Source organism: Sus scrofa, chromosome 8, assembly GCF_054392235.1.
Source record: "Sus scrofa isolate SSC_HxYL_T2T_F1_AM1 chromosome 8, Sscrofa_HxYL_maternal_Yorkshire_Landrace_v2.0, whole genome shotgun sequence".
Taxonomy (NCBI): Eukaryota; Metazoa; Chordata; class Mammalia; order Artiodactyla; family Suidae; genus Sus; species Sus scrofa.
In genome coordinates, this window is record NC_139390.1 from 4,360,268 (window position 1) to 4,385,269 (window position 25,002).

Below are 25,002 nucleotides of genomic sequence, written 5' to 3' on the forward strand. Positions count from 1 at the left end.
GAGAAGCTGGAGAGGGTGAAGAGGGACAGTGGCCATGGACAGTGGCTGTCCCCTCGCATGTGGTCTGGAGGAGGGCAGGGGTCTGGGCCAGACCACCCCAGGGAGCCGTCCCCATCGGGGTCACTCGCACAAGGGGGCAGGGAAGCCTGGCCGCGCCCAGAGCCCATCTGAGGGGCCAGGTGATGGAAGCCCCGTCAGCTCCCAGGCCTCCGTCTATGTTCTGGGGACAGGATCCGTCTGCCCAGCCCACAGGGGGACTGGGGAGGAGCAGGGGTCCTGGCAGGGTACAACCAAGTGACAACACGGGAGTGTAGCCATCATTTGCCCGAGAGCCTCAGCTGTCAATCAAGATGACAGGGACACCGGGGAGCAACCGGGAGCCTGACGTCTCAGATGAGAGGGGCCGGGTCCCCAGAGAAAACGGGAGTGTTTAAGAACGTGTGTGCGCACAGTTACAGACACTCGTGCCCTTGTACCAAGAGCCGCGTCCCTTCTCAGGGGTCTGACAGTTCACTTGCTCTGATTTAGAATCAGCAAGAAAGCGAACAAATGAATACACCAGCGAAGGGCTCCCCCAGCTCCCTGGGGCCACTTCTCTGGGGTGCCCACCCCGTCCGGACACGGTCCTGGGGAACATCGGACGCCGTGATGTTACCCTTGTGGGGATTTCTGACGCTTGCTGGGCAGCAAACCAGCGTCGGCAAAAAGAACTGTTCCAGCTTCTCTGCGAGGGGCCCCTTTGCCCCATAGCCAGACCCGCCAGCTCAAATTCAACAGCGATGGAAGAGCCAGCGTGTCAGCTGCGGCCTCTCGGCTAATCCCTGTGGACGGGGCCTCGCCAACAGCCGGACAGACAAGAGGCGCCCCAGAGCTGCTGTTCCCATCACTGAGCCCTCTGAGCACAGCTGGCGCCCACTGGTTTTGGAGGGGCTGGCCTGGAGGTACCCAAGTAGCTGGCACCTTGGAATGAATCTGAAGTCCTGTTCTAAAGCTCAAAAGCATTCACATTTTTTTTTTTTTTTTTTTTTTTTTTTTTAGCCCATGGGGGTCACACAATTACATGGCTGAGAGGACCTTTAAAAGACAACAAAGCTTCTAGAATCTGCAGTCCAAAGGGGCCGGCTTCTGCCTGCACAATGAGGCGCCTGGGCCACTGTGACCAGGAAGTTCCCTCCTCTTCAGGCCTCAACTCTGTCCCCTGTGGCTTCTACCCAAGCTCTCCTTCTTGGGGCCCCACCAACTGTGAGATGAGAAACCTTTTCTATGGCGAAAGTCTGAACAAATTAAAATGAGCTGTTCTTTGAGCAGGAAGGAAATTTTTTAAAATGAGTAGAGGAGTTCCCGTCGTGGCACAGTGGTTAACGAATCCGACTAGGAACCATGAGGTTGCGGGTTCGATCCCTGCCCTTGCTCAGTGGGTTAACGATCCGGCGTTGCCATGAGCTGTGGTGTAGGTTGCAGACGCGGCTCGGATCCCGCGTTGCTGTGGCTGTGGCATAGGCTGGCAGCTACAGCTCCAATTAGACCCCTAGCCTGGGAACCTCCATATGCCGCAGGAGCGGCCCAAGAAATGGCAAAAAGACAAAAAATAAAAAATAAATAAAAATAAATAAATAAATAAATAAAAATGAGTAGAGAGTCAGTTCCTGAAAGGCCAGGGCTGAGGAGGTCACCTGCACTCGGCTGACGTGAGAAGCAGAAGACAGCTAGTTACCCCCTGGGCAGTGGACCAGAGAGCCCACCGCCCACTCGGCCGGCTGAAACAAGTTAACCTCAGCTGACTCTGCCCAATGGAGTGAATTTCGGTGTGCTAGGTCTTCAGTAACTTCATGTAAGAACTGTTATGACTTAAAAATATTCCTGACTTTGGAGTTCCCGTTGTGGCGCAGTGGAAACGAATCCGACTAGGAACCATGAGGTGGCGGGTTCGATCCCTGGCCTTGTTCAGTGGGTTAAGGATCCGGCGTTGCCGTGAGCTGTGGTGTAGGTCACGGCTTGGATCTGGCATTGCTGTGGCTGTGGTGTAGGCCAGCAGATAAAACTCTGGTTCGACTCCTAGCCTGGGAACCTCCATATGCCGTGGGTGTGGCCCTAAAAAGACGAAAGACAAAAAAAAAAAAAAAAAAAAAAAAAAAAAAATCCTGACTATCTTTCAGATGGTTCCTCTGTTGAGAAAGGCTGGAGAAGAGGCGGCCTGGAGGCTGGAGTGTCCCTGGGGTCACGTCAGCTCAGAGCTCGGGCACGTCCCACTTGGGGCAGGGGCTTCCCCAGGAAGCATCCGTTCTCGGGTCTCCAGAGGCTCACGGAGGCTGTGAAAGCTTTTAGCGCCAGGAGACACCTGCCATGAGTCCTGCCCTGGCTTTTGTGCAAGGCTTTGAACGAGGCAAACTATAAAGGAACCAAAGGGCTCTGACAGCTTCAAAACCTGAGAAGGAAGCGCCTTGTTTCCTTGTTGTTGGAACACTCGAAGTTCCTTTCTCCCAACCAGGACTTTCAGATCTCTTGGCGCATGGAGCCGTCAGGCACCCACAAGGAGGGTGACAAAACTTGCTGTCCAAACCGAGCCGCTTCTGAAAGCAGCCGTTATGCGTAATCACACCAGGATGCAAACCAGGATGCCCAGGCCGGGCCACCGGGCTTCTTACCTGGTTGCCCTCGCACCTTTGACCCTCCCTGGCACTTGGGGAGCGCCTTCTCTTTGCCAAAGCCCACAGCAAATGCTTCAACTGCCTTCTTTCACGTTAATAAGGAAACGCATGGCTTCTGGGAACACACTTAGCCCAGGCCTGCCTCTGTGGGGACCTTTAGTCTCAGCTGTGACCTCCCCAGTCAAGCTCCTCAGCCATCCTGACCCCAGGTCTCAGAACTTTCACTCTGGACGCGCTACCTGCCCTCGGAGACGCGCCCTCAGCTCACTGGTCCTGAGCGTGGCCTGCACATCTTGCCCCCTCTGGACTGCAGCATCTTGGGAACTCGTTTTCAAGCCAGCTCCCCACCCACCGAGGGCAGCCGGTCTGAGCTCCACGTCCAGCCCCCAGCCTGGCACGCACACCGAGCTGTGTCTGACGCGGGGACACATCAGCACACCTCCCGCCACGGACTCACACCCCCCAGCCCGTGTACCACGCGGACGGCAGTTCACACGCATCCCCTGACAGCTGGGAGCACGCAGAAGCGGCCCCTTCCGGGTGACTCCCGCCAGGGGCTCTGTGACGCTTCATCGGCCCAGAGGCCCCTGTGCTGCCCGGGCACTCCCGGCCCCTCGTGGTGATGGACCTGCCTGGTAGCCAGACGTCTGTAAATCCTGGCGTTCCTGCCAGCTAAGCTGCAGACACGACGAACTCAACCCCAGGAGTTCCACTGGGGGATATGGTGAGAGGACAGCGGCCTCGGCCAGTCACCCCACGTGACCAGGAACATAAAAGCTGTTGCACCAGGGGCACCAGCCGCCACTCCTGGCTGTCGGCACGTGTCTGCACGCCGTCCTTGCTGCTGGCTGGCTGACGGCGGTGGCAAGCACTGCTCCTGCCCTTAGGTGGGTCCTCAGTCGCCCCTGCCACCCCCTCCACACCACACCTGCTTGCTCCCCAAGCTCCCCGGCCCCTTGAGCACAAACGCTTTGCTTTGGGGGGAAGGCACCTTCGAAAAACTGACCGCCACTCTGCCAGAAATGGATAATTTTTTGAAATGACAAAGGCTAAGTGAAAGGCGGCCTCGAGCACATAGCGTCCTGCTCCCCACGAGGCAATTTGCAGCAAAAGACAAAAGACGAGCAGGGGCCTGGCTCGTCCATCGCCCACAAAGCCCGCCCGACAGCACCCTTGGTGTCAGAGGCTTCCGTTCCTTATGCGATTATGGGGACACCTGCTGGACGGGCCTCCCCAGGGACAAGCTCCACGGTTCCCGAGGCGCCCAAGCTGGGCAAGGTGCCCCCACCTCCAGCTTCCCAGAGGGGCGGGGAGGGGAAGGGTGGGGGTTGGTGCAGCCCCAGCCCCGCTCACCTTCAGGCGCAGGGGCAGGTCCTCGGGGCTCTTGCCGGCCAGCTCGTCGTCGTCATCGTCCTGCAGGAACAGGTCGGTGGGGATGATGCCCTTGGCGTACTTCTTGGTGACCTCCACGAAGTCATCCAGGGCGATGTGGCTCTTGGCTGAAGCGCAGGAGAGAACGCACGGGGTCTGCGAAGCTGCCAGCACGCTGCCACCCCGTGTGGGCGGGTGGGGGCCAGGGTCAGTGCGGAGGGAGCTCCGCCCGCGCTCAGGGGAGCGAACCCCTCTCTGGGGCTGGACGGGGGGCGGGGGGGGGGCAGAGAGTCCTCACCTTGATGACACGACCCGCCCCCGAGGGTCCCCCCAGCTCCAGCCTAGTGGCTGCCTCAGTCCAGCTCCCATCAGCCCGTCAGCCACCTTCGCCACCAGTGCACCAGGACCCCTTCTCTCTCTCGGCCCCGGCTCCTCAACACGCCGACACCGCATCCCAGCCCCCCATTGACCCTCTGGTCAACACGCACGCTCTGAGGGCCTACCACGCGCCCGAGCACCGAGAAACACTTGGAACGGGTGACCCAATCCAGAGGGTGCCCATGTTTGGCTCCCCGTCTGGGCAGGAGGGGAGAGGGGCTCACACCCCACAAAGCCAGACGCTCCCCCGGAGCTGCGGCCACATCCAGGCGGTCATCCAGGCCGGCAGAGGGCTGCCTGGCGGGAGCAGGGAGGGGATCCGCCCGCGATCGCAGGCGTGAGCACGGCGACCAGAGGCAGGGCTGGCTCTGCCACACCTGCTGTTCACCAGGTATTTCCCGAGCCCTCCTGGGTGGGGTGGGGCTGTGTTCCCAGCGCTGCGGACACCACAACCAGTTGGTCCCAGAAGACAGCAGACAAACCACGGCACTAACACAGGGAACAGTCTGGAATGCGGCGAGCACCGCGGGAGGGGCGGGGCGTGGAGAAGGGGGTTCATCAACCCCAAGGATCGGAAAAGGAGCCAGGGACTCGCGTGGGATGCAGTGACCACTATGGGGTGGGGCCTGCCTGGGTGGCAGTGCAGGGCTGGACACACGAGGTTTGAACGGACCGTGAGACCACCAGGGGCAAGGCGGGGAGCAGGGGCTGGACACGCGGGTGTGAGGGGCTGTGAGTGTGGGGTCGTGACGGCACGCGACACTGTGAGATGGGCCACCAAGGCAGTGAGTGTGGACACAGAGTCAGGTCCCCGGGGCAGTGCTGACGTCCAGAGTCCCGGGGGCAGGAGACCCGAGTCAGGGCAGCAGCAAGGACAGGAGCAGGAGGAGGCCGGGAGGGAGGCGGGAGGGAGAGGACCCTCCGCCCACACTGCTGATGGGCTCCCTGGGACCAACAGAGGACGGACCTAGCCGTGGGTCACCGGTGACCTGGACAGAGCCATTATGGCGGATCGGCACCTGTCCTCCCTGGGGAAGAGCCTGGGGTGGGGGGAGAACTCGAGACGGTGCCCACAGACACCTCTTTCTAGAAGCTTCGCTGGAAAAGGGACAGAGAAACAGGGTGGTGGCCATGGGCAGGTGGGGTTCAGAGAGGGTTCCGTCCTTTTTCTCTGAGGTGGGAGAAACAAACACGTCTTCACAGACTGCTAGGCAGGAATGTTCCGCGGATGGGCGATGGTGATGGGGGAGCCGTGAGCACGGGGGCCGTGTCCTTGAGGGGTCGGGGCCAGGAGCCCACACTCGAGGGGAGGGCGACCCCGCCGTCAGCCCCGGGGCACTGGGCCAGGGGACAGGACTGTCCACACCCGCCACCGAGGGTCAGCGAGTCCAAGGCTCTCACAGCTAGTGGGCGGCAGGGCCAGCCTCGGACCCCGTCTGCCTGAGCCCAGGACACTTGATTTCTCATTTGACCCCACGGCCTTCTAGCAATTACTACCTCCTCAGCAAAGGTCTGACGTGCTTTATCCTAAAACCCCCGGGGTGGAGCAGGCCAGGTCGGCCCATGGGTCTGAGCTCCTGGCTGCAGTGTGACTTCAGGAGGAATTCCGGGGTCACCTGCTCTGGCTCAGAGGCCCTTCTCATCCCCGCCAGACGCCCGGCCCTCTGGGGCCTGAGGGCCACATAGAAGCCTTTCCACTCCTCTGGCTTCTGTTAGTCATTAATCTCCCTCTGTTTCAGCACCACACCAGGCTCTGCCTTCCCCAAGCGGAGCAAGAATGCAAGTTCCCGTGCCCCCATCTGCCCAAGGCCTCAGCAAAGACAGCCAGACCCAGAATTCCACCTGTCACCAGAGATCCAAAGACACTTTCTGGACAGACTCCTCACCAGCCCAGAGGGAAGGGGGGTCCCTGGGCTCTAATCCGACTGTCCCTGTGCAGGAAGGGACGCCGAGGCCCAGGGAAGATACCACACCTGCCCGAGGCCCGGGATGAGTGTGTGGCAGAGGCACAAGGACCAGGCCTCCTGCTGGTGCTGGGTCCCAGGTCCTCCCACCTGTGTCTCCTCCAGGACGGGCGCCCGGAGCATCAAGACCGAGAGACCACACCGCGGACCCAGAGGCCTAATTGCATCCTCCCTCCCCTGCTGAGCTCTGCCCTGCGGGCCCCCACCTCCCCACAGCCGTGCTGGGTGCCCCAGGGCCTTTGCCTGTGCCGTTCTCCACCCACCCAGCCCCCGGCCCGGAGCGCCCGCCCCTTGCCCTCCATGGGGCTGCCTCAGCCCCAGGATGCCCAGAGCCCCGGGATGCTCACAGCGCAGGCATCTCTGTCCTGCCAGGATCGACATGCCGTCCTCCCTGCAGAATGCACACTCCTGCTGGGCAGGGTCCGGAGCTCAGGGCCCAGACAGTCCCCAAGCCTCTGAGACCCTGAGGAGGGAGCGTCACGGTTCCCCGAGTGGTGGGCACAGCCGAAGGTGTCGCGGGCGCAGGACTGGCGGCCATACTTACACTCGCTGCTGACCAAGCGCTCCAGCACCCGCCTCTGCTTCTGCAGGGACTTGGGGACGGGGCCAGGCTGCACCCCTCCATCTGCAGGGGCACAGTAGACTGAGAATCAGGGCAGGCTGACGTTCCTGTTCCCTGCAGCCCCCCAGAAACCTGCCTGAGTGCTCCTAAGGCGCCCCCAGCCCTGGACACTGCAGGGCCCGGGGCCTCCACACAGCCCCGGGGGGCAGGGTGGGGACGCCCCCAGGACAGCCAGCTCTCAGCCTCCACCTGGAGGCAGGGCCCGTCCCCACTGTGGACACACCCTTAGCCCTGGACACACCACGCTGTCTGCTCAGCATAACCTGTCCCCACACACCTTTGCTGGCGTGTCCCTTGCTCTGAGTTTCCCCTGCGAGGGACTGAGCTCCCCAGGGCAGAGGGGGATGCTACTACAGAGGGCGGCGATGAGGCCCGCCCTGGAGAGGCCCTGCTGGCACCTCTCACCCTCCCCTAGTCCCTGTCCCCCTAGGAGGAGCAGGAAACCCTAAGGGGCCGAGCAAATCAAGGTAGAACCCGAGTCGAGGGGGCTGCTGGGCGGCCAGACCGAGGACTGAACTGGAGCTCAGGGCACGGCTGAATCAGGGCGAGGACCCCAGGGACAGGAGGACGCCCAGGAAGGACCCTCCCGGGTCTTATGGGACACTGGTGAGGTCCCCACCAGAAGGTCCCTGGAGCCCCACGGGCAGGCCCGACGCGAGGCGAGGCCACGTACCGTGCTCGTTGACCTGCCCGACGTTCTCCAGCAGCTCCGACACGGCCACCTGCTTCTTCTTCTTGGGGTTGAGCTTCCAGTACATGACGAGGGCCGCCTTGCGCACGGCCCGCTCCAGGTCAGTCTCGGAGGACAGCTGCTTCACCTCCTGCTCGTTCTCGGAGGTGATGCCTGGGGGACAGGAGGCAGCAGAGCCCTCGTCCCAGATATCAGCTCTGCCTGAGGTGCTTGGGAAGGGACTCCCAGGAGCAGCTTTGCAGGCACTTAGTCACCAGGCAGAAGCAAACATCTGACCCAAAGGGCGTGTGGCCAGAGTCCTGGCCGGCGCCCACTCTTGGGTGGGAGGCTCAGCTGGGCCCTTCTGCAGATGCTCACTGAGGGGCCACGGTGGGCTGGTGCTGGGCAAGGCCTCCCCAGCTTCCCAGCTTGCACCTGCCCCATCCCACCCTCACAAGGACACTCTGGAGAAGGTCCTGCTGTCCCCGACTTACAGATGGACAAGCTGAGGCACACACAGGTGTCCTGGCCTGCCGAGACCACAGAGCCAGGGGCAGAGCTGGTCTCGAACCCTGGTGGGTTTCACTGCGACCTCTCGGGGTACCCCCTGCATGCGCAGCGCCGGCACCTCCCAGGGTTCCCAGGAGTGCTGTGTCCCCACACAGACACCCCTTCCCCCTTTCCAACTGCCGGGGACATGGGTGTGGTGCTCCCGGAGGGCAGAGAGACTGGGGCTGGAGGGCTGGGCTTTTTTTCATTTGAAACATTCCCCACGTTTTCCACCCAGGCCCACACTGCAGTTCTAATGGGGCAACACCCACTGTGAGACGGGGGAAGGTGCAGGCCGGGTGAGGCCTGCTGGCACCCCCTCTAGTCCTTGGTCCTGCCCCGGCTCCCTCACGGCCTCTGGGATCCGCTGGCTCCAACTACGAGCCATGTGGGTCCCACCAACTCAATGGGCCGGTGCCAGGCTGCCCTGGAATGAGGGGGCTGGCTTGGTGAGGAACTCCGGCCAGCAGGATACCATCACTCTGAGTGGTCAAAGCCACCAGCCTAAGGTGCAGAGAAAGTGGCTTCTACATGATAAACCTAACTTTAAAGCTACTGTGATACAGGGAGTTCCCGCTGCGGCTCAGCAGGTTAAGAATCCAACTAGTATCCGTGAGGATGCGGGTTTGATCCCTGGCCTTGCTCAGTGGGTTAAAAGATCCCATTGCTACAAGCTGTGGTGTAGGTTGCAGACGCTGTGTTGCTGTGGCTGTGGTGTAGGCCGGCAGCTGCAGCTCCTATTCCACCCCTAGCCTGGGAACCTCCATATGCTGCAGGTGCGGCCCTAAAAAGCAAACAAAACACAACATTATGATACAAAAGCAAAGGAAATATACCAAACTACAAAGCACTTCTCTCTGGGCTTCAAGGTTATGGGAAATTCCTCCCTGTTTTCTGAGGGGAAAAAGGTCCCCATAACGCTACATACTTTCAAATTCCTTCTGAGGTTTGAACCTCCAGGAAGCACCAGGAGCGAGGGAGAACTCCAGGAGTGAGCCACCGCCCTGGGGCAGGACAATGTGATATGCGTCCCCACGTGGCCAGGCTAAGTCGCTGCCCCACAAAACCTGTGCCTGTCCTGGCAGCGAGTGCCAGTCTGAGCAGGTCTTCTCTGGCCCAGTGTCCCCAGCCGTTCGGCTCGGACTGGATAGGAAGGCAGTTCAGAAAGTGCCACTCCGACTTCGGGCCACCGTCATGTTCTCCAGCTGGACCAATGTGGATCGGAACTCCCCACAGACACCCGGACAAGTTAAAGAGGACGCAAAAGGCGTCATTTGCCAAGGATCTCATCTACTCCCAAAACATCTAAGAGGCAAAGCCACAGCACAACAGAAACCATGCTCATTTCTCAACGGGGTCGCCAGCATCAGGCTGTCCCGTTATTTTAGCTGTTCATTTACCCAGCGGCACAGCATCCCTCCAAACCTCAGGACCCACCTTTTCGGTCTGCCAGGCACCGGCGCAGAAGCTTGACGGCCTCGCGCCGGCCCTGCTTGGCGGCGAGGGTCAGCCAGTCCACGGCAGTGCAATTGTTGACCTCCTCGTCCCCGTCGCCGGCAAGCTGCAGGTAGTGCTTCCCCACCTGCAGGCAGGGCCCGTCACGTCACACGCTGCGCCCTCCCCTTGCGGCCCTGCCCCCCCCCCAAGTCTACCTCCTCTCACCCTCTGGCCACCCAGGCCAAGGGGGAAAGTGGAGGGAATGTGCCCCCCGCCGACCGCAGGCACCTGCACCAGGCTGGGCCCCTCCCTGACCGCTGACATGAGAGAGGAGGTAAGAGCCAAGATGGGGCATAAGCTGGACGGCAGAGACCTGCTCCCAGGGGTGTCGGAAGAGAAACCGACCATGAGCTGGAAACACAACCAACCAGCGCCCGCCCGCCCGCTCGGCATCAGCTTCCCCCGGGCCCGCCGGGCTGGGGCCGCAGCCTGAGCCTCCCGCGGGCACGGGTCCTCACCTCCGTCTGTGCCTTGGGGTCCCCGGCCTTGGCCTTCTCCAGGACCTCCTCAAAAGGGATTCCCACGTCTGCCCACACAGGCCCTTTAACACAAGAAAACCAGGGAGACGGTCACCAGGTCGGTCCTTGTCGCTCGTCTGAGGAGGAGGGGACACAGGAACGGGCTTCGGACCCAGGTCAGGAGCGTGAGAGCGGATGCGGAGAGAATGAGCCAAGGAGCTGCCTTCCGCCGCTGCACATGGGCTGGAGGACGGCAAACTGCCCGGGGCGGCCTCGGGGGCTGCTCCCAGCTGGCGCAGAGGCTGGGGACAGTGACAGCCACGGGCCAGTTCCCGCCTTCGGCCCCTCAGCTCACTGCAGCCAGAGCGGCTGAGCTCGGGCTTGACCTGGGGCTCGAGAAAGATCCGAGGGCTTGCGTTTGAAAGCCCCCGACCTACATCAAGAACCTGCACCCCAATGCCTAGCACCCCAAAAAACAAACCAAATCCACATTTTCCGAGACTATCGTCCATACACACGTGATCTGGGGAGTTCAAGATCACTGTACATACACCTTGATGTGTGTTTTTTTAGTAACAATGAATCACAGCCAGTTTCTCAGGTTGCTCTGCAGTGAACCGGCCCGTTTCCGTGGCTCGGAAATCCCGTCTCAGGCACACTCCGGAGTCCAGGCCGCCCCTCTCCACCGAGCCTCCAGGGGACCCCCACTCCTGCTCATTTCAGAAAATGGTGCCACAAAGCTTTCTGCGGATGGAGCTTTTCTTTGGGGAGTCATTCTCCTGACACAGGCTCTTCAGGCGAGTTACTAGGTCCAAGGGCCCAAACGTGACACAGTCCATGCTGTATTTACCTTGTAAAAAGTCATCCCAAGTTACAAAAGCATCACATAACTTCACTGATCTCACAACGACCTCACAGGCAGTGGGTAATGTAACAAAAAGTTGTGTTAAAATCACCACTTCTTGGAGTTGCTGTCGTGGCACAGTGGTTAACGAATATAACGAATATGACTAGGAACCATGAGGTTGCGGGTTCGATCCCTGGCCTTGCTCAGTGGGATAAGGATCTTAAGTTGCCGTGACTGTGGTGTAGGCCGGTGGCTACAGCTCTGATGGGACCCCTAGCCTGGGAACCTCCATATGCTGCAAGCGCGGCCCCCAAAAAATGGACAAAAAGACAAAAAACAACCAAAAAAACCCAACAACCCCCCCCACCCGCTTCTTAGAAGTTCCTTTCTTTGATGTAAGCAGCCAATACCCAGGGCCTTGCCTCCACCCACTGCCACACCCCACCTCCGCAGGTGGCAGGACACGTCACAATAACACGGAATGAGGCTGGAGTGTTCCCACCACCTAACAGGTGCTGGTTAGGACTTAACGGAGTCTCACTTTCTAGACGTTATGGGAAACGGAGGGCAAATTCAGGACAAGAACAGTCTCAGCACTGCCACCCAATGGCCAGCTCTCCCTACCCCTTCATCCGGGCCTTTCCCAGACCAGCTCTGCCAGGCTTAGGGCTGGCCCAAGTGCAAGGTGCCTGAGCCTATGGCACCCAGGGGCCCAGGGGGAGGCAATGGCGCAGGGGTCCTAGGTGACACCTCAGAGGTTCAATGGCAGAGAGGTCACATCCAGTTAGGAGGGCACAGGGGCAGGACGGTGGTGGCTCGGGGGGCAGGGGCCTCAAAAGGGAAAATTCATCCTAAGACTCGCAGGTCAGACACCTGCACTGTGGCCCTCTTGGTGGATGGACGGCTCACAAACACGATGACAGCTCTCCCTACAGAGCTCGAGCTGGGCTTCCTCGCTGAGCTTCCGGGGACCTCACCGGGGATGGCTTCAGGGCCCAGGAGTCCGCCCCTTCCCCAGTGGCCCCGACGGGCCTTCCTGAGTTCTCAAGGTCAGTTCTCCCTTCTGGCTGCTGTCACCCTCCCTCCAGCCCCTGGCATGCACTTTCTGGCCAAGGGCCCGGACTAAAAAGAGCAAAGAGAAGCGGGGGCTGGCAGGGAAGGGGGATGCGTCTGGAAAGGCATCGACCTGCGCGTGATCCGCGCTTAGCATCACTTTCTACCCGTCGTCAATGTCCATCCGGTGGGAAGGTTTAGGAAGGACGAGACACTCGGTGCTCGGGGCCTGGTCCAGAGCTGGCCTGCCCGGCGGGCGCTCCTCGCCCTCCCCGGTCCCCTCTCCGCCGACCGGGCTTCCCCGGCTCACTGATGCTGCACCTCCCGGCCCCTCTGGCGAGTTCACAAGTCCAAGGTCCTTTTTATTAAGTCAGACCATGGAAGGCTCAAGCTTAGATGTCTCTGTCTGCGATTAATTGTCCACAGAAGTGCCTCAGAGCCTGACATCTCAGGAAGTCCCCCCCACACAGAACTTCTCTGGAAACACACTTCGCCTCCCCGTTACTCTGCTTTCCACTCGGCAGCAGCACAACCACGGAGATGCAGACCTGGCGGGCGGTTCCGGCTTTTCCCATCGAAGGAGGAGCCTCCACACAGGTCAAAGGCAAAACCCAACGGGCTTCCTGCCCAGCGCCAAGAAGGCCACCATCAGAAGCTGGCTGTGGCCACATGGACACGGAGGACCACGGAACGCACGTGTTCTCTGCAGGCCTGACCCCACTCCTGGCCGCTTCCTAACCCTAACCTGAACCTGACGTTCCGTTTGGGGACCCACCCTCCCCCACTCCCGGTCCTCCGTGTGGCAGGGTGGGTGCAGCAAGCCCACCCCGCCCACCAGCCCGACCACATGGCCAGGTTCAGGGGTGGACACAGACCCCACTCAGGACGGGGGGTTGTGCTGGCCGCTGGGTAGCAGCCTCCTCCTCCTGCTGCTGGACTTCAGATGATGTCAGGTCAGAGCCCTGGAGGCCACCCGGAGCTTGGGGGGAACTCGCCTGAGGGTGAGGGCCCGTGGAAAGCAGAGGTGGGGGGAGATCCCTGGTCATGTCGCCTGAGCCCCGGAGACTCTACACCGTACGGACCAACGCAACTAATGAGCACCCCGCTGCTGCGTTTCTGCTGATGTCCATTTACCTGGGTTTCTGCATCCCCTCCTGACTCCAGCCCATCTCTGCAAAGGCTTTCTGTCAGTCTCAGAGCAGCACAGTGATGCTGCAGGGCGGGCCCCGGCAGTCTCCCCACCTCCATGAGGATCCGGGGGGCCCACGCACCCCCACCTTGTCTACTCTTCATCTCCAGGGGATCCCAAGCATTGGAGAGACTTTTGCATGCCACACTGAATTGGCAAATGATGCTCATTTTGTCATCAAACTGGAGCCCCCAGGACACTGTCCCCTCCCCGGGCGTGGCGCATCACTTTCTTGCTGGCGCTTGGAACAGTGTCTGGCACGGTCCCACCGGCCTTTACGAGACGATCTGTGTCCAGCAGGCCTGACGCATCTCCGTCCCCTGGCATCGGGCACGGCTCAGCAAACGCTGAACAGAAGGGATGAATGGGCAGGGACCGAGGAGGGACAGGACTCGGGCTTGTGCATCTCTGTCCCCCCAGGTCCTTGGAAGGCCCTGGAACACAGCAGACGCGCGGCCTGGAGACTCAACGGCCCGGCTCTTGTCCCTGTTGAGAGCAGATCCTGCCCAGGAACAGACAAGGGGGCACGAGCGAGTCACGGCCCCACTCGGCAGGACCTCCCAGGGAGACTTGGGCGTCCCTTCCTAGCAGCCCCCCGAGGGCCTGCCAGCTCCGACCCGCACGAAGCGCTCCTGGAGACGGTTGGGAGCAGGAGAAGCTGGCTTCCACTTGCGCAGGGCGGCCGCGGTCAGATCTGCAGAAGCGCATTGTTTAAATTGCTGAATGGACGCCAAAGGCTCGGAAGAGAAGCCTGCAGTGACTGCCAGGCCGCGCTCCTGCCCCCAGGGAAGGCCGCCCCCCACTTCCTCTCTCACTGGCCTTGGCCTCCCACAGACCCTGGTCCTCCTGACGCCCCCACGTGGGGCTGCAGTGAAGGGAAGAGGGACAAGGACCCAAGGGCACCCCACATGCCCTCCTGACCACCCTGGGCAGCTGGGTCACTCCCTTCACAGCGAGCCGGGGTCACCTGATGTGGGGGGGAGGTCCAGGGAGTGTCCCTTCACAGGGAGCTGGGGTCACCTGATGTGGGGGGTCCTGCACAAGGGAGCGCGTCCCTTCAGCCTCGGTGATGCTGACTCAAGCTGTCCCGAGCACACAGGAAGGACAACCCTGGACCCCGTCTCTTCTGGGGACTGGCCAAGCTCCGAGCAGGGGTCTCAGCCAGGAGGTCTGAGCTTCCCAAGGCCGAGCAGGGTTCATGAACCTCACCCCTCATCACTCACCCTGCCCACAGTCTCAAAGCAGCACCGGCCTGAGCACTAGGAGCTGAGAGCATTGAGCTGAATGAGGCAGGACCCCCGCCCTCCTGCCCACCCACAGGGGCCAGATGAGGACAGAGGCATCAAAGGCATTCTGCATTCCAACAGCGCGGGCTCCCAGGAGGGGGGGGGGGAGTCATCAATCCTGCTGGGAGGGGCTTCCTGGAGGCGGTGCCTCCTGAGCCTTGGAATGCAGAGAGGAGGTTAAAGGGGAGGGATGGCGGCACGCTGCCAAATTCCCCATGGTTTCAGGGAGCCACCAGACCCGAGAGCAGCACTGCCCCTGCCATCTGTCCTCAAGACAGCTCATCCACGGTGAGCACGGGGACCAGAGGGGCCAGGACTTCAAACAGGGTCAGGATAAGAGAACGTGTGCACAGAGCTTCCTAAAGCACCAACAGCTGGCGCACAAGGAGAACCTGAGTCGTTCTTGGCTGTGACTTGTCCCCAGGACAGCGGGGACGCCGCGCTGTGTCCTGACCACACACGGTCTCCCGACCTTCCTTGGCACCTGCACCCGTCGCCCAGCTCTGCACCACTGCCCACCTGGTGGCTCCAGCCAGAGGCCTGGGGTCAGCTCGGCCTCCTGAGGGCCCTCTCCACCCGCCACCCCCACCTCCGCCCGGGTCACCTCCCTGTGACAGACATCACATTCCTCTGGTTTAAACCCTCCAATGCTCACGGGACACCCATTCTCCTTGCTCTGACCCTCGAGGCCCCACTCAGCTGGCACCCTCTCAACCTCGTGTCTGACCCCTGCCCAGGGCCACTGGCCTCGGAGGCTTTGTGCCTGGTGTGCCCCGCACCCATAGGCCCCTCTTCACCAACCCCCCCTGGGGTCTCCCTCCCAGAGGTGGGCCCTTCTGCCTGGCCCCCCATCTCCTGTACCCACTGGGTGGGCCCTTGGTCAATGTGGGGTGAATGCTTCCTGGCAGGCTGCACCCCCAGCCCAGGGTTCCGGCCACCATCTCCGCCTGTGGGCCTGCCGTGCCTAAGTGAATGCCAGCCGGGCACCAGCAGCTGGAGGCCTCAGGGACTCGGCATTCCTGTGGGCCGGTCATCCCCAGGGCCCATGCATGTGGCAGAAAGGGCGCCTCGTGGCCCGGGGCCCCTGCCTGGGGCTCGCCGAGGACAGCGACTTGTTGACTTCGTCTCTCCCTCGCCTGAGCGAGGTGAACAGAGGTGAAGCCCCCCTGTTCCACCCCGGGGACGGCCTGGGCTCCAAGCCCATCTCCGCTCTGCTCGTGCACAGGCCCCTGGCTCTGAGCCCAGGACACAGGAGAGACAGGCCCAGGGTGCAAGCTGTGGTCACCACTGCCACTGGAGGCCCCGGGTGGGTGAGCACCGACTCCAGACTGCGCTCGCATCTCGACCTCCCCCCTTGCCGGCTGGAGGCCTGGGACCATCTACCTGACCTCTGTGCCTGGAAGCTGCTGGAGAAGTGGGTCGACGGGTGACACGGACAGGACCCCAAGTGGCGCCTGGCATGGAATGTGCTATGGACTATATTCCTTCTCTTGTCACCTACTGGTATTTGACTGGCGCTCACCACACCCCTGCTGGATGAAGAAGTGAGTTAATTGAATTAAAACCCCCACAAACCCCTCCCTGCGTCGATGTTCTCTGAGCCGTGCAGGGCCGGCAGGGTGGGGCCTGCAGTGTCCAATTCAGAAGCAGCGATGAGACGGAGGAAAGGGAAATAGCACCCAGACGTGGGGGGCTGGGACCCCGAGGCTGCCAAGCTGCCCAGCCTGGGCGCCATACTCCCCACCCCCAACTCAGGGACAGAAGGCAAACAGGGACCACATCTGTTTCCTGACTCCTCTTATCTGAAACCTGCCGTCTTGTCTCGGTCCATCCTCCAGGGCTGTTTGCATCACCCAGATTGAAACCAAGTGCGCTCCCAGCCCCGGTCCCCGCGGCCCTGGGGCATTTGCGGCTGGACCGAGATTCCGGATCAGGCTCTGGCCTGCCCAGAGGCCTAGGAGACAAAGCAGAGACGGCGGTGATCTTTGAAGGCGGTGGGGAGGTCAGAGGAGCCCCGTGGGTGCATTTCTGGGGTCAAGTGCACACGAGTCCAGTGTGATTGAGCAGGCAGCTCAGGCCCGCCTCATCCGAGCTTAGGGGTCCCTGCAGTTCCGCTAGGGGCAGGGGGCAGCGTGGATGGGAGACTAGGATGGTCCCCGAGCCCAGCATTCAGCACCGGCCACTTCGGCAACTCTCAGCGGGGTCAATAGAGCCTCCCTCTCGGGCTGCTGTAAGGGTCACATAAAGCCCCCAGGTCCCAGGTGCACACAGCAGGTGCGCCCCGCAGGTGCTCACCACCACGGGCCTGGGGCCTCAGTGTGGGCTGGAGGGGGCACTGAGCTGGGGCGATCAAGGCGAGGTGAGCTGGAGAAGGGCAGGGCAAGCGTGACCAGGTAAGTGTGAACAGGGGGCGTGTGGCTGGGGACCTCCTCACTCACACCGACCACCTGGGGGAGAGGAAGCCCCTGTGAACAGGAGAGAGTCACGGTGTCCTGCCCGACAGTGGTGCCAGACACAAGACACACACACACACACACACACACACACACACACACACACACGGTTTGCAGCACAAGCTCCACAGAGAGAGGAATTGGAGGCACACACAAATGTCACCAAGCCTCCCCCCCCCCGCCAGACACACACGCCCTGAGCTGACGAAGCGGGACTGAGTGGGGCATTGATGCACGGATGCCCTGAGGCGCAAGGAGGCCTGAATGGGAAGGAAGAGAGTTACGGGTCGGGGTGGGGGGAGGCATGATGACATTCATGAAGCACCTTGAGCTCTGTACTCCACACAGACCCTCCCCGCCCACCACCACGCAGGCACCTGTGGAACGAGGGGCTCTGACTCAGCATCACATCCCACGCACTGCACGGGGGCTGCGGGACGCTCGTTGAGAGCACCAGGGCCCAGCACGCGCACTCCCCGTGGCTGCTGTGACCCCACCCACTCTCTAGGTGCAGAAGCAGGCTCCACGGGCCTCCTGACTCCCTCGAGGACACACGACTCAGGGCCGCCAGCCCAGCCGAGGGTCCCACCGCGGCCACCTCGGCCCTTCCTGCACCACCTCGGGGCCCCGACACTTAAAGAGATAAACAGTCCAGGGAACCAAGGTCCCTGCTTTGCAGGGTCGGTCTCTGTGAGAACCAGACAGATGTATGGGAAGCCCTGGGTGGAGTATTAGAAAAGGCAACGCCGAGAGCAGCTGTGTTTTCCCCAAACATCACGGCCAGAGCCTGGGGCGCCTCCCTTTGCCGCCTCCGTGAAAGTCACAGTGAGGCTTGAGGATTTCAACCTACCACAGCCCCCAGAGCACGAAGGAGAGGCTCATGAGAGGCTCGTGGTACTGCCCGGTGCCAGTCCTGCCATCCCCACCACTCTCTCCTGCTGCAGCCCAATCGCAGGTCAGACACAGGTGCGAGCATCACCCGGACCCATTCTTTCCTGTCGCCACCCCGTCACTGGCAGGTCTGGGGCCCTCTGCACCCCAGGCGGGGCCATTTCTTCCCTCTGGCCCTCGCCCATGCCATGCACCCCCTCAGGCTACTTCTTGCTCGGGCATCATCTCTGCCAGAAAGGAGGGGCCCACCTCCCCAGCCCCAGTGCAGAGCCACCTCTGTGCCCCCAAGGCCTATGCCTCCCTCAGCTCCTGAGACAGGGGACAGGTCTGATTCACCTGGGCCACTGATGGCCTCTCAGGGTCAGCAAAGGGCCCTGCTCAGGAGCAGCAGGTGGACAGAAGGTGGACAGAGAACAAGCCAAGCCCTGGGGCCCCTCTGCCTATGTCAGCACCACAACTAGCTGGCCCGCCCCACCCGGGTCCTCACGCCCTCTGGTCTCTGCCCTGGGAGGCGCCTCATGAGACAAAGTGGAAACGTGAGGAGTGGCCTGGGGGGCGGGGGGAGCACTTAGCGGCCTGGCCTGGGGATGGACGATGGTGGTCCAGAGGGCGGCAGGGACCTGGGTCCAGGCCCAGGCGTGTTCCAGGGTGGCAGCCGGCCCCCGAGGGGAGTAGCCGCATGAGCACCCCAGACCAAGCAGGGCCGCCTGACCGGATGGCCCCTGAGAAGTGGTTGTGGTGGACAGGGGACAGTGTGGGCTGCCTCGAGTGCTGGGCAGGACCAGAGGTGTGGGAGGGGAAGCCTTCCTCCAGCCACACACCAGATCCCTGAGCAGAAGGGAGCTGGTGCATTTGATTATAAATAAAATAAGGAAACTCCACGTCTGCTACAGCCCGAGCCCGAGCGTGTGAACTTAGGACCAAAGCCCGCTGCGAGGTGGGAGCCCGTGGTCCTGGGTGGTGCAGGTGGCCCCCGCCACAGGGACGCCCTGCAGGAGGACTCTCACAGGGGCATCTGGACCACGTGCCAGCCCTGCTCTTAGCACAGCCCCAAGTGAGGCCAGTCTGGCTTCCCAACCACATACCTGTCCTGTCCACTCTTTCTTGGCTCCTGGCACGTGAGGCCCGGGGCGCATCTGGGGCAGCAGCATCCCTCACATCCGGTCCAGGTCCAGGTCCAGCTTGGGGTCCGGCAGCCCGGGGCGCCTCGCTCTTCTCCTGCTCCACCGAGGCGGTGGCGTTGAGCCGCGAGCGGGCCTGGGGCGGGGCTGGAGGTGGAGGCTGAGGGCCCGAGGGGCTGGGTGGAGGGGCCGGGGAGGCCATCCTGTGGCAAGAAAAGCCGAGGGTCAGACACGCACAAGGCCGCTCAAGCCCGCTGTGCTGGCCTCTTGCTTTGGGTAAGCGGAGGGGGCTGCCAGCATTCTGTGTCATCTCATTCGCCTCCCACTTTCCAGCAGGAAACCAAGGGCGGAAAGCCCTCGAGACTGGCCGGCCTGGCAGGTCCCACAGCAGTCACAGGTCGCAGGGCAGTCACGAGCCGCAGACTTGAGCCCCCGCCTCCCCAGGTGCGCGCTGCGGGACCGCGGGGGTGTGTGTCTGAGGGGATGCCAACGTCCCGAGGACTCAGTGAGATGGTCCGCGTGAGCCCGGGGCGCAGTGCCAGGCTGTGCCAGGCAAGAAGGGGTCTCTGCGGGTGTAACTGAGGATCCTGAGATGAGACCACCCTGAATCCGGGTGGGCCCTAACCCAACGACGGGCGTCCTCATGAGGAGAGGGGGGCACGCAGAGAGGGGGCGGCACGTGAAGGAGAGAGGCAGCTGCCGGCCAGGGGTGCCGAGATGGCCTGCCAAGAACACCCAAGGCCGGGAGAGGCGGGGACGGGGGCTCCCCCTCAGAACCCGGCCGACATCCTCCACGAAGGACTCCTGCCCCCGCCCCTCTGAGACAATAGATTCCTATTGTTTAAAGCCACCAAGTTTCTGCGCATTTCTCTTAAGATCCCTAGAACACGAACACACTGGCACAAAGGGAAAGTTAAGTAAAGTGAGAAGTGGAGGGGGGTAGGGGGAAGGAGGGGAGAGAGAGGGAGGGGGGAAGGGGGGGGAAGGAGGGGGAGGGAGGGGAAACAGCCAGGGTGCAGTCAGGCCTGCCCAACTCCAAAGCCCCCCACGCTGCCAAACCACAGGACAAAAGTCAGGGCCCTTGAGAGCCACCAGGTATGAACATACCCGACGTGGCAGGATGGAGACGGGGGCTGTGGGTCAGAACTGGCGACTGGAGCAGACTGGAGAGCACAGAGATTACAGAGAGTCCTCTGTGGGGAAAGCGCCCGATGAGTCAATAATGCCATTTAGCAACACGGCAGAACAACCGCTGACAGGATTCGGGGCAAGCACGAGCCCCGGGCGGGGGCCCTGAGCACCCCTGGAGTTCCCCACCCCAGGATCCTAGAGGGGCCCCAGGTGGGCTTTGGGGACGCAGCCCCTGAAGTATCAGGACCGTGTGCAAGGTGGGGGATGCGGGCAGCTCTTCTTCAGATTCCCGAAGGACGCCATGCCCCACCCCCCCACAGCCTCAAGGTCAAGTCCATCTGCTTCGTGAGATGAGAAGATGAACGCAGGCCAGGGAAAGGCCGGCAACGAGGGATGTGGCCCGTGCCCTTGGCTGTGCCCACCAGCTCTGTGGCCCTGAGCAGGCCACGCCCCCTCTGTACCTCAGTTTCCTCCACTGTAAACGGGGACAATCGTCTCACGCTTGGGGACGCTGTGAGGACACGTGAAACCGGGGAGCACCAGGGGCCAGGTGCCCAGGCAGCCCCAGCGCCCAGGTCCAAGCTCTGGGCTGGCCAGGGTGGGTGCCTGGCACAGCTCTGGACACCACTGTCACAGGAAGAGTCAGAGGTGGCCAGGACACCATGTGTTACTTCCTTGGGGCTACACCACCACGGTTGCTCCATTCCCAGCTAGCAAGGGGCCCCAGAGATGGGATCCGTGTCCGGGAAAGGACCTAGAGATTTCAATCGGTGCATTCCTCCCTCCGAGGGACGGGCCCTTGTTTTAAAACATCTCCTTGGCTGCAAACCAAAAACGCATCAAACCCCAAGGACCTGCCTGGAAACCAACACAGCGCTCGGCGCGGTTTCCAAACTCCAGGCTTCCGGGAACCAGACAAAGGAGCAACTTCTGCAAAAGCCCTCATCTGGCGGCACGTGCAGACACAGTGGCACATGGCCAGCAGTGGGTGGGGAAAGTCAGCGGGTGACTCAGCAGACAGAACCCCGTGGTGTGTGCGGGGCACTGGCCCTCGGAGACCAACCACGCAGGGCCCCCCCCGGCCTAGCTCACCACCCCCGTGGCTCCCACTGCCCCGGAATCAAGTGCCACCTCTGGGAGGGGCAGAGGGCAGCTGGCCTCCTGGGAGCTGACCTACGTCAGGGATCCTCCGTCAGTCGTAAGAGGGCAGCGAGCGAGTCGGGAAGGTGCTGTCCTCAGCACCTCCTACCGAAGGTTTCAGGTCCTCCCGTGGCCCGACCTGCAAAGAGAGACGTGCTGCCACCCTGGTGTGCTGGATGGAGACATGGCCCCTCCTTCAACCCACAACCCCTTTCGGATAAGGAAGCTCAGGTCCAGAAAGATGAGACCCCTGCCCAAGGCCCCGTGGCTCAGTGTGTCGGAGCTGCAATTCAGATCCACAGAGCCTCTGGCTCAGAAACAGCTGATTTCTGAAAGAGCGGCCTCTCTTACTCTGCCCACTGCGTCTGCCATCCCACCTGCATTATACCTCATCTCCCCAACCTGCTGTCCTTTGACCTCAGGCCTTAGCTCTTGCAGAGCTCCGTCCTGCCCCTCGCCCCTCCCCCAGGCCCAATCCTAGACATTGAGCAGGTCGAGGGCCCAACGTGCCTCCACCTGCGAGCTTCCCCGCTGCCTCTGCCCTGAGTCCTGTCTGCATCACCTGCTCTCAGGTAACCACACGGCACTCGGGCTGTGTCTCCCTCAGCGCCCTCCCTTTGCCACAGGTGGTCTAGGAGGACTCGTCTGTCTCCTCCTGTGTGAGAAGCCCCAGGTCAGAAGGGACAGCACGGTCCCCAGCCAGCAGGACACAATTTTCCCACCAGAGGCAACACAGGGAAGGAATCCCATTTACTAGAAGCTACATAATCTCCCGGGCTCTCAAGTTTCCCCAGCTGTAAAGTGGGATGAAATGCCTGCCATCTAGGGGTGCTGTGAAGAGTAAGGATGGGAAGGAAGAGAAAGCAAATCTGTAAACTATAAACATTAAAAAAAACCAAACCCACAAAAACCAAGCCATTTCTCCCAGATGCTAAATAAAAGCAGATTCAGTTGAGAGACATCTTAGGGTGGGAATTTCAGGAAACCACAGGTTCTGGTTGGCCTGCTGGGCTAAGTATTATGCATGCGACATTACAATCAAAATAAAAATAAAGGGGGATTCGTTTTCAGGTTCCCTAAGAGTCAGCCAAACCCTTTTTGGGTCAAAGGGCTTGTTAGTTATTTGAAAACAAATGAAATGCTCCATTGCCCTGGCCCGGGGAACAGCAAGGCTCCCAGGTGACCTCTCGGTGGAGGGACCACGTGGTGTCCGGTCCTTCCTTCTCTGACCTGCGTCTTTCCTGTGATGCTGGGGCCCCTGAAGGCGGGGTCTGTATCGCATTCCCTCTGAGCACCTGCTGCCTTGCCACGTGGTACCTTAGCCAGCCCGGCCTGGGGTGGGGAAGAGCCAGAGCCGCCCCTCTCACTGTCCCTCCCTCTGGCCCCCCGAATTCCAACTGCAGAAGAGACCAGCTGCATCCTGCCCCACCCCAGCCCCCACCCCAAGACTCCTCCGATGCCTACGAGCAGGGCAAGTCCACCCCGACTGTGGCCCCACGGCCGGAGCGGTAGCTTGGAACCTGTGGCTGTTAGATCCAGAAAATCAGAGTGGCCGGCATTCTTTCCACATGAGCCCTCAGGCATATTTTTATCCCATCAAAACACAGAATGCCAGCACCATGAAGCTCGGCTGAGGGGCTGCCACCCCCAGAGAGGGCTGCTGGGACCATGGATTTACTGCCACGTGGCAATGACCGCATGTGGCCTTCAGCTCCCTAACCCTCGCTCAGGCCGGCCCCACTCTGCTTCCCTGGTGTGTGTGTGGTGGGGGGGGGAATCCACCTCTGAAACAAGCCCCCACGGGAAGCCTTAAAGATGTTCGCCCACCCGCCGATCCCAGCCCAGGGGAACGACCAGGGACACCCAGGGTTTCAGGGCCACCCCACCCCTCTTGCTCCGTGACGTCAATGCGCTTCGACCTCCGTGCCTTCGCTCTTACGGAGCACCGCCCGGGCGTCCATCAGGCCTGTACTTCCCAGCACCGTCCGGGGGCAGGTGTGAAAGCACAGCCCAGATGGTGCCCACTGTACGGCGGTTAACGGCAACCTTGTGTGAGAAGGTTTGAAGACAGAGAAGTGTCTGCATATCGCTGTTAAGTAGGAGTTAAAGCAGCAGGAGCTATTACCCCAAGCCTATTTAGGATGAAAGCAAAATTTATCTGCAGAAAAAGATGGAAGAAAATGCCCCCTCAGTGGTAACACTAGCTATCTCTGGGTAGAGAGATTACTTAAGGTTTAAATTTATTCCCTTTCTAAATGTATTTCCCTAATTTTCTCTAACGGATAGGCAAAGTTTTGGAATTACAACAAAACGTTATTCTAAAATCTGTCTGTGACTGAGCCGAGGGGAGAGGCCCAGGGGTCCGTGGGCTCTGGGATGTCCGCTCCGGCCTGGATGGCCCAGCAGGACCCAGCCACCTGGCAGAGCTGCTCCTCAAGACAAGGGCACGGAGCCCTTGGAGGTTCCCAGATACCTATTTTTGCCCCAGAGTATTAAGGGCCACACCAAGGAACATTCCGGCTCTCCCTAACGTGCCAAGCTTGCTGGACCAAGGGGGAGTCGAGCTGGGCTGTGGGTCAGCGGGCTTGGGCCCTTGCTGGGCCTCCCTGTTCCCGAGAGGACCTGGCACGGCGGGCCTTCGAGAAATTAGTCACGATGGGAAGCCTGACACCTAAACAGACAGCCGCAAGGATGGAATACTTGGGGGCCGCAAGCACAGAAGGGGGCCACACTCAGCCTGGACTTGACCAAGCCCTGGGGACAAGCAGGAGAAGCCGGGCAAGGGTGAAGGGAGGGGGGAACAGAGCAGGGACTGCGCAGGAGGAAAGGTGGCAGGCAGACAGGGAAGGAGGCGGCAGTGTGGCCAGGAAGGTGCAGGCAGCTGGGAGGGCCTCTGAGGAGGGGACACAGGAAGGAGACCAGAGGCTGTGTGGGCAGGTCCCCAGGGCCTGAACAAGTGCCAGGCTTAGGGCTGGGGTTGAGCCTGGAGCAGAAGGAAATGCAGGGCGGTGGTAGTGAAAGAACCATCAGGGTGTGTGGGGACACGACAAGGGAGACCAGGGAGGGGGCTGGGTGGCCTTCCAGGCACAGTGAGGGGGCCTGGTCCAGGGCGGGCATCTGAGCGCAGCTCCTGGGCCAGGAGAGACAGAAGCATTAGCTACTGAACGGGAGGGCGGGGAAGCAGAATGTGGCCTGATGTGCAGCCCGGGGCCCTGGTGGTGGTGCCGCTTTCTGAGGAGGGGCCTGGGAGGGAGGATGAAGCACAGAGCCCTCCCCCTTCTCTACCCCGATTCTCATCCCCCTGCCCCATCTTGGACCAGGGCTTGGCCTCTGCCCCACAGCACAGGGAGGCCTGAGTGGGAACCCCTTCCATGCTGGGAAAGATGAGAAGTGGTCTCCCAGCAACCTTTCCTGTGTCCAGTCAAAGGGCCCTCTGCTGGGGGAGCAGGTACATAAGCAAATCTTCCTCGGAGTTCCCGTCATGGCACAGTGGTTAACGAGTCCGACTAGGAACCTTGAGGTTGTGGGTTCGATCCCTGGCCTTGCTCAGTGGGTTAAGGATCCGGCGTTGCTGTGAGCTGTGGTGTAGGTCACAGAGGAGGTTCGGATCTGGCGTTGCCATGGCTGTGGCATAGGCCGGCGGCTACAGCTCCGATTGGACCCCTAGCCTGGGAACCTCCATATGTTGCGGGAGCAGCCCTAGAAAAAGCAAAAACAAAACAAAACAAAGCTTC

The 25,002-nt window shown here is 61.3% G+C and overlaps 1 protein-coding gene across 5 annotated transcripts in view; it reads right to left on the reverse strand.

Moving 5' to 3' along the window:
- Window positions 1–25,002, reverse strand: part of WFS1 (wolframin ER transmembrane glycoprotein) — a 29,976-nt gene that overhangs the window by 3,496 nt on the left and 1,478 nt on the right. Inside the window, exons 2-9 of one of the 5 annotated variants that reach the window (XM_084971490.1) lie at window positions 21,306–21,407; window positions 20,105–20,190; window positions 18,962–19,200; window positions 10,158–10,240; window positions 9,640–9,784; window positions 7,657–7,827; window positions 6,906–6,986; window positions 4,002–4,147 (exon numbers count right to left, since the gene is read on the reverse strand). In XM_084971490.1, coding sequence (XP_084827616.1) covers window positions 4,002–4,147; window positions 6,906–6,986; window positions 7,657–7,827; window positions 9,640–9,784; window positions 10,158–10,240; window positions 18,962–19,199 — 864 coding nt within the window. In that variant the 5' untranslated portion in view covers window position 19,200; window positions 20,105–20,190; window positions 21,306–21,407. Of the gene's footprint in view, window positions 1–4,001; window positions 4,148–6,905; window positions 6,987–7,656; window positions 7,828–9,639; window positions 9,785–10,157; window positions 10,241–18,961; window positions 19,201–20,104; window positions 20,191–21,301; window positions 21,408–25,002 lie in introns of all 5 variants that reach the window. The other 4 variants (XM_084971488.1, XM_084971489.1, XM_084971487.1 and 1 more) reach the window with 4 other exon arrangements.